The 12,434-nt window shown below is 43.4% G+C and overlaps 1 protein-coding gene across 2 annotated transcripts in view; it reads right to left on the bottom strand.

Annotated features, from left to right (window-relative positions):
- LOC121277497 (probable ATP-dependent RNA helicase DDX60) overlaps positions 1 to 12,434 on the bottom strand; it is a 257,982-nt gene that overhangs the window by 28,913 nt on the left and 216,635 nt on the right. For both annotated transcript variants that reach the window (XM_041187050.1, XM_041187051.1), the window contains exons 25-26: positions 6,573 to 6,731; positions 3,911 to 4,049 (exon numbers count right to left, since the gene is read on the bottom strand). In XM_041187050.1, coding sequence (XP_041042984.1) covers positions 3,911 to 4,049; positions 6,573 to 6,731 — 298 coding nt within the window. The remainder of the gene's footprint in view (positions 1 to 3,910; positions 4,050 to 6,572; positions 6,732 to 12,434) is intronic.

Below are 12,434 nucleotides of genomic sequence, written 5' to 3'. Positions count from 1 at the left end.
CTGGTGTACAAGGACACCCAGGTCTCATTGCACATTCCCCTCTCTCAGTTTATAGCCATTCAGATAATCTGCCTTCCTGTTTTTGCTACCGAAGTGGATAACCTCACATTTATCCACATTATACTGCATCTGCCATGCATTTGCCCACTCAATCAGCTTGTCCAAATCACACAGAAACATCTCTGCATCCTCCTCACCCCCCAACCCAGCTTTGTGTCATCTGCAAATTTGGAGATATTACATTTAATTCCCTCATCTAAATCATTAATATATATTGTGAACAGCTGGGGTCCCAGCACCGATCCCTGCGGTACCCCACTAGTCACTGCCTGCCATTCAGAAAAAGACTCGTTGAGGACTGGAGGCATGAGTTCAAAAGCGTCTACAGTAGCTGACAAATTTGAATTCAATAAAATAAAACTGGAATACAAAGCCAGGAACAATAACTGTAACCATGGGCAGAATTTAATGTATTCCCCTGTGGCAGGTTTGGTGGTACGGGGGGCATTTAATCGGGCAGGAAGATGGCGGGTAAGGACCAATGGATGACTTTCCTGCCCCACCATTGGTTGACGCTCTTGAGTGACCAATTAAGGTGCATTGAGGGGCCTCATTCCACTCCCATGGGCAGGAGTGTCACCACACAGGAATCTCAAAAAGCAACCCGTGTCACAGTTGCTTATACACCTTCGGGCTGGGGGCCGTGGGATGGGGGTCGAGGGATCAGGAATTGGGAAGTGGGGCAGGGGCGGGACCTGCTGAGAGCTGCACCCTGCCCTTGCTGCTGACCCCTTCCCACCGCCACACCCACGACCCCCAACCCCCCACCCCACCACCCACCATCACTCACCTGTGGCCTGGGTCCATCAGTGACCGCACTGGCAGCAGCCACCGCCTCGTCAGTGATGCTGCTGAGCAATGCACAGCTGCCAGCGTCTGATTGGCTGGCAGCTCTCAGTGGGTGGCACTTCCACCCCCAAGGTCCTTGACCCCTGGGAAGGCCACTACTGTCAAGTGCCCCTTTGACACTTAATTCCGTGGGCCTTCCCAAAAATGAGGTTAAGGGATAGGTCAATAGAGTTCAATGGCAGACATTTAAGGGGATATATATCAGAATACAGAGAATAGGTACATTTCAACAAGAAAGAAAAATTCCAAGGGGAGGACCCACCATCCGTGGTTAACTAAAAAAGTTAAAGACAATATCAAATGTAAAAAAAAAAGCATATGATTGTCCAAAGACGGGTGGAAAATCAGGAGATTGGACAGAATATAAAAACAGCAAAGAATGACTATTGGATTAATAAGAAGGGGAAAATCAGAGTACCGGAGAAAGCTAGCTGGAAATATAAAAACAGATAGTAAGAATTTCTATAGATATTCAAAAAAGAAAATAATTAACAAAGTAAATGTTGGTCCTACAGAAAGTGAGCCTATGGAATTAATAAGGCAAAATAAGGAGATAGCAGATGAATTGATTAAGTATTTTGCATCAGTCTTCACTATAGAGGAAACAAGTAACATCCCAGAAACAGCTGCATATCAGGAAATGGAAGGGAGGGAGGAGCTTTGAAAAATTAGGATCACCAGGGAATTGATACTGAGCAAATTGTTGAAACTGTGGGCTGACAAATCCTTGGGTCCAGATGGACTTCGTCCTAGGGTCTTAAAAGAAGCGGCCAATGGGATAGTTGATGCTTTGGTTTTAATTTTCCAAAATACCATGGATTGGAGGAAGATTCCATTAGATTAGAAAATAGCAAACGTAACTCCTTTATTCAAAAAAAGGAGGGGGACAGAAAGCAGGAAACTACAGTCCAGTTAGCTTAACATCTGTCTTAGGGAACCTGCTAGAAGCTATTATTAAGGATGTTATAGGAGGACGCTTGGAAAATATCAAGGTAATCAGGCAGAATCAACATGGTTTTGTGAGACGAAAATCATGCTTAACCAATTTATTGGAGTCCTTTGAAGAAACATGTGCTGTGGATAAAGGGGAGCGGGTGGATATACTATACTTAGATTTCTAAAAGGCATTTGATAAGGTGCCACATCAAAGGTTATTGCAGAAAATAAAAGCTCATGGTGTAGGGGATAATGTATTGTGATGGATAGAAGATTGGCTAGCTAATAGGAAACAGAGAGTAGGCATAAATGGGTCATTTTCTGGTTGGCAGGATGTGACAAGTGGTGTGCCACAGGGATAAGTGCCAGGGCCTCAACTTTTTACAATTTATATAAATGACTTGGATGAAGGGACCAACAATATGGTTGCTAAATTTTCTGATCATACAAAGACAGGTAGGAAAGTAAGTTGTGAAGAGGACATAAGGAGGTTACAAAAGGGTACAGCCAGGTTAAGTGAGTGGGAAATGATCTGGCTAAATGGAACATAATGTGGGAAAATGAGAAATTCTCCATTTTGGCCGGAAGAATAAAAAGAAGCATATTATCTAAATGGTGAGAGATTGCAGAGCTCTGAGATGCAGAGGGATCTGGGTGTCTTAGTGCATGAATCACAAAAGGCTAGTATGCAGGTACAGCACGTAATTAGGAAATCTAATAGAATGTTATTGTTTATTGCATGGGGAATTGAATACAAAAGTAGGAAGTTATACAGGGCATCGCTGAGACCACAACTGGAGCACTGTGTACAGAATTGGTCTCCTTATTTAAGGAAGGATGTAAACGCTTTGGAAGCAGTTCAGAAAAAGTTAACTAGACTAATACCTGGAATGAGCAGGTTGTCTTATGAGGAAAGGTTGGACAGACTAGGCTTGTCTCCACTGGAGTTTAGAAGAGTAAGAGGTGACTTGTTTGAAACATTTAAGATCCTCAGGAGTCTTGACAGGGTGGACGTGGAGAGGATGTTTCCCCTTGTGGGAGAATCTAGAACTAGGGGTCACTGTTTAAAAATAAGGGGCCGCCCCTTATGAGGGGAAATTTTTTCTCTCAAAGGGTCTTGAGTCTTTGGAACTCTCTTCCTCAAAAGGCGGTGGAAGCAGAGCTTTTGAATATTTTTAAGGCAGAGCTAGATAGATTCTTGAAATGTAAGGGGGTGAAAGGTTATTGGGAGCAGTTGGGGATATGGAGTCGAGGTGACATTCAAATCAGCCATGATCTTATTAAACGGCAGAGCAGGCTCAAAGAGCCAAGTGGCCTATTCCTCCTCCTAATTCCTATGTTCTTATGTAAACAGAGGAAATGTAACGCTCTTGCCAGCTCTGTAGCCAGCAGGCGAGACTGCCATCACCTTCATTAAAGATCATGAAGTTACTGGGTAATTGTTCACTAATGTCCTTCAGGGAAGGAAACATGCTAGGCAGTGGTATAGCAGTGATGACACTTGTCTCCTGATCCAGGTGCCTAGGCTAATGCTCTGGGGACACGGGTTCAAATCCCACCAGGGCAGCTGGTGGAATTTAAATCCAATTAATAAATCTGGAATTTAAAGCTAGTCTCAGTAATGGCAGCCATGAAACTACCACCAGTTGTCATAAAAATCCACTAATGCCCTTTAGGGAAGGAAATCTGCCTTCTGACCAGAAACCCGGTCTGGCCTACATGTAATTCCAACCATGGGTGCTTCATTAGTGCTCTCTGAAATTGCCTGGAAAGCTATTGAGTTGCTTTCAGGAATATGGCTCACCACCACCTTCTCAAGGGGAATTAGGCAATAAATGCTAGCCTTGTTAATAATACCAACAACCAATGAGTGAATAATAAAAAGGGTGGATTGCTAGTTCTTCCATTCAGATGCCCCATTGCCTTCTACATTATCAGCTCGTTCTTCCTGCAAGTTATGGGGATATATTTTTGGGGTGGGAGGGGGTGATGCTGAAGGGTGTAGGTAGGAATATAGTGACGTACACTGTGAGATGCCCCAACCAAGCAAGATCCAGCCCAATACCTTTTGATCTGTTGCTGACATCTGTGCAAAAGTGCAGTCTAGAGGGAGCTCATCAAATTTCATGGATTTCTTGTCTAACATGTCCTTTTCAGTTCTGCATAGCGTCAGCTGTTCAGATTGCTTCCTGGTGGGTTTCGTCCTTTCAAAATAAAATGAACAAAGAGCCCAGTGAACAAAAGGTCTCGGGACAGAAATTAAGGTCGATAATAACCGGGCAGAGTAGATAGGGAGAAACTGTTCCCGCTCGTAAACGGGATCGAGAACCAGAGGGCACAGTTTTAAGGCACGGTGTTTTGCCTTTATCGACAACTTTAAAGTGTTTTGCAAAAGAAGCAAATGCGAGGTGAGAACAAAACTTTTTCACACAGCAAGTAGTTAGGGTTTGGAATGCACCGCCTGGGAGTGTGGTGGAGGCAGATAATTGAGGCATTCAAGAGGGCATTGGATGATTATCTAAACAGATACAATGTTACAGGGTTACAGGGAACAGGCAGGAGATTGGCACCAAGTTAAAATGTTCAGAGAGCCAGTGCAGACATGATGGGCCAAATGGCCTCCTAGTCCTTCCTAATTCTGTGACCCTGTGATTCTGTGAATAATGACCATCAGATATCTGCATATCATTACCACACTGGGCAGCACTTGTCAGCAGGTTTTGGGTTCAAGTCCCACTCCAATGACTTGAGCACATAATTCAGGTAGATTCCTCCAGTGCAGGAATGCTACATTGTCGGAGGTGCCATTTTTATGGATGTGACTAAACCAGGGCACGTCAATTCTCTTAGGTGGACATGAAAGATCCTGTGACACTATTCTGAAGAACAATAGGGGACTTCTCCCCAATGCCCTGGCTAATATTTATCTGTTAGCCGACGTCATTAAAACAGGCTATCAGATCAAGATCACATTGCAGCTCATGGGACAACATTGTCCATGCTTGAAAAGTACTTCAATGGCTGTGAAACACTTTGGGAAATTCTGAAGTTATGTAAGGTGAGATATAAAAATGCAAGTTGGTTTAACATCTCATCCAAAAGACAGCACACTTGACAGTGCAGCACTTCCCTAGCAGCGCACTCGCTCACTACTGCACTGAAGCGTCAACCTAGCTGTAGTACTCATGGGCGGAAACTTCCTAGCTCAGCCAGCAGGTGGTAGGGACTTGGAGTACAGAGGCCATCAGGACATGTGGAGAAGAATCCTGACCAAATATATCGCCAGTGGGGCTCCTATATTGTACTTCTTGTTAATAAAAAGGATTAAGGACACACACACACACACACACACACACACACACACACACAGACAGACATGCCAGGGAATGTCATTAAGCTGATGGCCCAGACTGATTACACCACTCTGTCTGCAAACAACCCTCAAAGGCAATGACTCCCCTCAGAAGAGGTAAATGGCTTTCTTCCTGCCTTATCTGAGCTATGATATCCCTAACCAAGGACATCTGTTAGTGGTTTGCACCTGAAGGCACCACCTCAGCCTCTGTTGTGAACAGGAAATGGCCATATGCTCGGTGGTTGTTAAGGGGGTAGTGAGACGGCAGAGATGAATCACCAAAGGCCAATCGGATGGCCCATTCCGGGGTTTTGCCTTACATGTCAAAGGCAAAGAGGCCGGAGTCAAAAAGAGAGGACAAAAGTCAGAGCCCAAGAAGACATCGGCACTGCAGTCGGAGGAGAGTGACCTGGTCAGTCACTGTGAGACACGCAGAGACATCATCTGGCGGGTCACCCACCTGAAGGGTGAACCCATGCATGCAGGGCCGCCAAGCACCTGGGTGCTGTGAGTATGCATTACCGTTAAGTGAATAAATAAAGGTTCGCCATTTAAAGTGGAAATTGCATCCAAGACCAGTTTTGTGTTGTTGATACCCTGAGTATAGGTTCCGAACCTTATGGAGTAGTGAGACCACCCAACCCCCCCATTTCCAGCAATCTTACACCAGTGAGAAATTACAACGTTCACTATTCCAGCTGCATATAGGTGGCGTGTACCTGGAGAGGTTGACCTCTTCCACGACTTTGAGCTGAGTATACGCTGCTTTTGCCTTCTTGGGAACCACTCAAAAACGGATTCATGTCAGGCGCCGGAGGCACAAGCTGCTTAAAGGCTGGGAGCGGGGAGTAGGGTGGGAGGATGGAGCAGAGGCTGAACCTGGGAGGCAGGCTAAGGGAGGAAAGGAGTGAGGCTGTCTGGATTCCCTTTAAGTATAACTCATGAGGTAACGGTGAGGAGGGTGACCTCCTGCCTGCCCCTGCCACGAGATGTGCCGTGCTCCGCACGGACGCATCGGTCACGAACCGAGGAGCGTAAGATTGTGCTTAGTCAGCCGTCCTGTCCTCCAGCGGAAAACACTTCAACCTCTGCTCCCCGCACCAAACGTAGACTGGAACAGAAGATTCTGCCCGACATATATGGTTTGGGGCTTCATGCCGTTCTGACTTTGAGGCAGAGCTGCCACCAGTGGGTCAGCGCTCACAATTAATACGCCAACATTATTAAACTGCAGCCTAACTGTTGTTTATTCTACAATTATTTTATTTTAATCTATCATGGGATGTGGGTGCCCTGGCAAGGCAACGTTCTAGCAGGGGAAACCATCAATGGATGAAGCCTACCTTTGAGGTGGAAGTTATAAAATACTTACAAAGTTTCTTCTTTTTCCAAGCGTTTTGACAGCTTCTGTTGTTTTTTTTTTATCTGTAGCTTTGTTTTTGCATCATCTGGCTTTCTTTTGCTTTCCAGTTTTGCTTTAAGATATTCTAGCAGCTCATCAGCAAACTGTTCAACCTTTGATATGTCAAACCTAAGACAGTGATAAAGGCATTTGAAATCATTAATAAATTCTGCCAATAAAGGTGAGGAATGTCAAGACTGAAGAATGGAACCATTTCCACTTGGAATAAAAAGAGAAAGAATATCGTGTCCTTTACACCTTCAGGATGCCCCAAGCTTTTTACAACCAATGAAATACTTTTAAAGTGTATTTACTGCTGTAAGGTGGGAAACACTGTTGTAATGTGCCTTTAAGGGAAAGCAGCATGGCATCATGAGAAGGGAAGTGTGTCATGCGATCCAGTCTTACTTTCACTTTTGCTTTTGAGAAGAGCACGCACATTCAGCTCTGCTGTTGATGTCTCCAAGCTTTCTACCTGCATAAGTACATCTATTTAAATGTCTTAATAAATGAATCCACAATGTGCTTACCATTCCCTTGAGTTTATATCATAACACAACAAACATGACAGCCAATTTGTGCACCGCAAGCTCCCACAAACAGCAGTGAGATAATGATTAGATTTAAAAACAAAAAAACTGCGGATGCTGGAAATCCAAAACAAAAACAGAATTACCTGGAAAAACTCAGCAGGTCTGGCAGCATCGGCGGAGAAGAAAAGAGTTGACGTTTCGAGTCCTCATGACCCTTCGACAGAACTTGCGTTCGAGTCCAACTAGAGTTCTTGGACTCGAACGCAAGTTCTGTCGAAGGGTCATGAGGACTCGAAACGTCAACTCTTTTCTTCTCCGCCGATGCTGCCAGACCTGCTGAGTTTTTCCAGGTAATTCTGTTTTTGTTAATGATTAGATTACCTGTTTTAGTGATGCTGGTTGAGAAATAAATACTGGCCAAAAATATGGAGGAGAACACTTATGCTCCTCTTTGAATAATGTGATGAGATCTTCTACATTCACCCAAGAGGACAGGCCTCAGTTTAAGGTATTATCCAAAGGACAGGACACAGTGTCAACATCCAGCACTCCCATATAAAGTGTGTTAGGCTTTTACAGCCCAGCACCTACCTGAGAGAAGCACCTCTCCCACCATTGCACTAATATGACACTTTCCCATTTCCCATAGGTCACCCAGTGACAAAATTATATATCTTTTTCATGAGGCCTCCCTTCCTTATCAAGCATTCCAGCTGCAGTATCGAGGGCAGGCCTAATTTCAATTATTCCACATTACAGGAAAAGGTTCTAGAGCTGGAGACGGTGTAAGGAAGATTGATACAGATGATACCAGAACCAAGGCACTTTAAATACCATGCAAAATTGAACAAGTTGGGGCTCTTTACTGTTGAGAAGAAAAGGCTGAGTGATGATCTAACAATGAAATTATGAAGGGGCTTGTCTAGGGTCAGCATTGAGAAGATATTTCCACTTGAGCAGAGTGCTGTATTCCAGGTAGCCATACAGTGAAGGATAGAACTGGAGCCTAATCTTTAGACACATATAAGCTTTTGATTTTTTTTTTATTCATTCATAGGCATTGCTGGCAAGGCTAGCATTTGCTGCCTGTGGTAATTATAGTTCTGATAAACATAAGACTGTAGCTTTAAGAATAATCCTGTGTTGTAAGATCACATGATCTGTGTAAACCAATGGGTTAACAGTACGGAGAAGCTCTAGGGGAGAGTTCTTCTTTAGCTATAGAGTTTGATGCACACATGTAGTTTCTGCTGCTCTTTTGTAAATAAGGTTATATTATTGCACTAAGAAAAGTTGCCTGGAAGATCAACTCTATAACAAACTAGCGATGAGGATAAATCAAATCTGGTGCTGTCCTTCACCCAGCGATTGTGAGTACCTAAGTTCATTAATAAGAAAGGAAGATATACTCATCTGAGATGCCAGTTTGGCAGAATCATTCGATCCCTTTGAACCAGCCACAGATGACTGGTCTCAATATGTAGAACATCTTGCGTTCTTCTTTCAAGCCAATGAAATCACGTGGGAAGAAAAGAGAAGAGCGATTCTCCTGAGTATTTGTGGGAGCAAAACCTACAGTTTAATTCAAAGCTTGATGGCCCCAATGCACCAGATTTGGAGACTTTTAATGAATTAGTAGACATTGTTAAGGGATATTTCCAACCCAAGCCCTCAGTCATAATGCAGAGGTTCAGATTCAATTCACAGAATAAAGCCCCGGGAGGGGCCATTGCTACCTACGTGGTAAAATTAAAACAGCTAAGAATATTGTGATTTCGGTGAAACCCTGAATGACCTGCTCAGGGATAGTTTGGTACGTGGCATGCAGGAGGATGCTACTCAGCGAAGATTGCTGGTAGTGAATCTTGATTTTAAGAAAGCATTAGAAATAGCGCTTACGATGGAAAGCGCTGAACAGGATTCACAAAGCAATTCAAGGGGCACAAAAGGGCGCCATTCGTCTAGCTGGGCGGGAACAGTCAGCTGAAAGTGACGTGAAAAGCCAAGACTCTGCCGCATAGAGGGGAACAGCCCCCGCTAACCGAAAATTGAGAGGAAACAGCTTGGCAGCCAAAGTTGAAAACTAATTTTTATCGACGTGGAAACAATCATGCTAGTAATGATTGGCAATTTAAAAAGGTAGAGTGTTATTTTTGTCACAGAAATGGACACATCTTGAAACATTGCAAAGCGGGGTTTAAACAGGCTTCCAGGTGACAATCTAAGTCCAAGGAAGTGTACAGTGTAGAAGAGCCAGAAGCAACCAACTCTGACATTCATTCATTATTCAACATGAAAGTTGGGCAGGCAGAGCCAATTATTGTCACAGTGCAAGTGAATGGTAAACCATTAAAAATTGAAGTAGACACAGGTACTTCTCCCATTGTAATAGGAGAACACACTTTCAGATAGTTAAATAAGGGTGGTCAACAATTAAATTTGGAACAAACATCTGTCAAGTAGAAAACATACACAGGTGAAGAAATCCAGGTAAAAGGTATCACCAGAGTAACTGTTCATTATAGACACAAATTGTCACAACTACCAGTGATGGTATTAGAAGGTACAGGGCCAAGACATCTAGGTCAAAATTGAATGAGGGAAATTAACCGTGATTGGCCAGTGAGATTTCAGAAGGAAGGAGGAAGAGTTCCTGAGTTGAAAAAGGAACCAGGTAAAGTACTTCAGAAAGAGCCTGGAGAGTCCAAGGACCACAACAGGATGAAAAAGGAATATGTAGCCATTCAGCAACCTGAAGAAAGGAAGACTGTCTTAAACAACAACATGGAAAAACAGCAGAAGAAACCCAAGGAGACTCTGCTGAATGACAGAATTCAAGATGAAGTGAGTGAGCTTTGCAAAGAAAAGGAAAACCTGCCACAAGGATCCCTCAGGTCAAAGTTTGTGACTCTGGAAATTTACGAAGAGAAACAGGAAGAATTTAACGTCCCTCTAAACAAACTGAAGAACCAGTTAGCAGAGAAGATGCAGCAGTGTTCAAGGTTCCAGGAGGAAGCCAACAGATACAAGGAGACAGAAGAGCTGAAGAATCAGGTAAATGAAGCTAAAGAGGCTTTGAAAGAAAAGTCGTAAAACTTTCCAAGATGTGAACAGATCATGAAGTCATGGATAGCTCAACTACTGAACTAAGACAAGTTGAGATTACATCGGAGAGAAGTCTGGCCAACAGTGAAGTCAAAAAGAAGGCTGAGACTAAATTTTGCAGTAGAAGGAAGAAAACACGTAGAAAGAAGATGCTGAATTACTGACGAGGCACCATCTTCGAAAAAGACTATATCTGATACTTCCTAATTTGGAGGGGTAGGTGGAGAAAAGACAAGGGAACCAAAAAGTGACCGACAATTTGTGTAGTCGTGAGTGACAATTCACTGCTGGAGAAGCAGAAGTATATGTAAGGAATTTCAGCGGAGGACCCAAGTGGTTACCTGGTAAAGTAAGCTCTGTGATCAGAGCACAAATGCAGTTTCTGCTGCTAAATTCCAAATAAGGTTAAATGCGTCCACCAAGAAAAGTTGCCTAGAAGATCAACTCAATAACACTGCCCATCCCTAATTGCCCTTGAGAACAGTTAAGAGTAAGCCACATCTAGAGTCACAGACCAGGTGAGGACAGCAGATTTATGAGCCAGGTAAGTCTTTACAAGACTAGATGATGGTTTCACGCATACCATTACTGAAACTAGCTTTTCAATTACAATTTTTTAAAAAATTAATTAAGTTTAAATTTCTCCTGCTGCCATGTTGGGATTTGAACCTGCGTCCCCTGAGCATTTGCCTGTATGTCTACATTACTAGGGCCAGTGACATGAGGCAGAATTTTATGGCCCCATCGCAGTGGGGGTGAGGCTGTAAAATGCAGCAAGCCATTCAAAAATCCATTGGCTTCAGCAGGAGTATAAATACCAGCGTAAAATTCCACCCTTATCACTACACCACCATTGTCATATTACAGACAAGCACGTCCCAACCAACACAGTTTCAGTATGCTCCTATACATAGGAGTACAAGTGAACCCCCAGTTAATACCCAGCGCCTAAACATAATTAAATGTTCAATTAATATACAATCAACAGGGAGTTGAAAACTAGAGGATGTCATTTTAACATAGTCACTAATGAATCCAGTAAGGGATTCAGGAGAAACCTCTTTACCCAGAGAGTGGTTAGAACACGTAGCTCACTATCACAAGGAGGAGTTGAGATGAATACAATAGGTATAGATAGATATATTTATGGGAAGCTAGGTAAGTACATGAGTGGGAACGAAATAGAACGGTATGCTGATAGTATGAGACGAAGTAGGGTGCAAGGATGCTCGAGTGGAGCAAAAACACCAGCAACGACTGACTTCTGTGCTGCAAAGTATACATCAGTTTTGGCTCAGTGGGTAACACTTTTGTCCCTGAGATGGGAGCTTGTGGCTTGTGCACTCGAGCACCAAACTCAAGGCTGACACTCCAGTGCAGTACTGAGGGCGGGCTATAATGTCACAGAGCTGCCACTATTCAGGTGAACCATTAAACCGAGGTCCCGTTTGCCCCCTCGGGTGAATGCAAAAGACCCAATGGCACTGGTGGAAGAAAAGCAAGGGAATTCTGTCCAGTGTCCTGGCTAATATTTATCCTTCAGAAAAGAAAATGTTTACCTGGTGGTTGCTGAGTTGCTGTTCATGGGAGCTTGCTGTGCATAAATAGGCTGTCACGTTTTCTATACTATAGCAGTGACTACACTTCCAAATGTATTTCCTTGGCTGTAATGTGCTCTGGGATGTCCAGAGGACGCGAAAGGTTTAATATAAATACAAATCTTTCTTTTGTCTTCATATAAATCTATAAAATTCAGTCACCCTTCCCTACATTGGGGTTAAACTTCCATAAGGGTTTGTGTATCACTGGGTTTTCCAAGGCAGATCAGAGGAACACATGCAGAGATTCACCCCGAATGCTGGAATGTTCTATATTGCAGCGAGCCAGAATGATGGGCACAACAATAAGAGTAACTTGGTAACTTGCATTTATATAGCGCCTTTAATGTAGTAAAGCATCCCAAGATGCTTCGCAAGAACGTCAGTTAGACAAAAATTGACATTGAGCTAAAAAAGGTGATAGTAATGGGCTGGATTTTGAAGTCAGCAGCAAAGCAGTGATGCTTGATGCTAATCTTGAAGAAAACTGCCTACAAAGATCTAGTGATCTCCATGACATAGATTTCCCCTTTCCTGGCAACAATTTTAATCTGGCTCCAAGTCAAGGAGATCTCCTGGCATCCAGCAGCTGTGAT

This window comes from Carcharodon carcharias, chromosome 4 (genome assembly GCF_017639515.1).
Source record: "Carcharodon carcharias isolate sCarCar2 chromosome 4, sCarCar2.pri, whole genome shotgun sequence".
NCBI classification, from domain to species: Eukaryota; Metazoa; Chordata; class Chondrichthyes; order Lamniformes; family Lamnidae; genus Carcharodon; species Carcharodon carcharias.
Note: the sequence above shows the minus strand (reverse complement) of the source record. Positions and strands in the feature narration are given on the sequence as shown.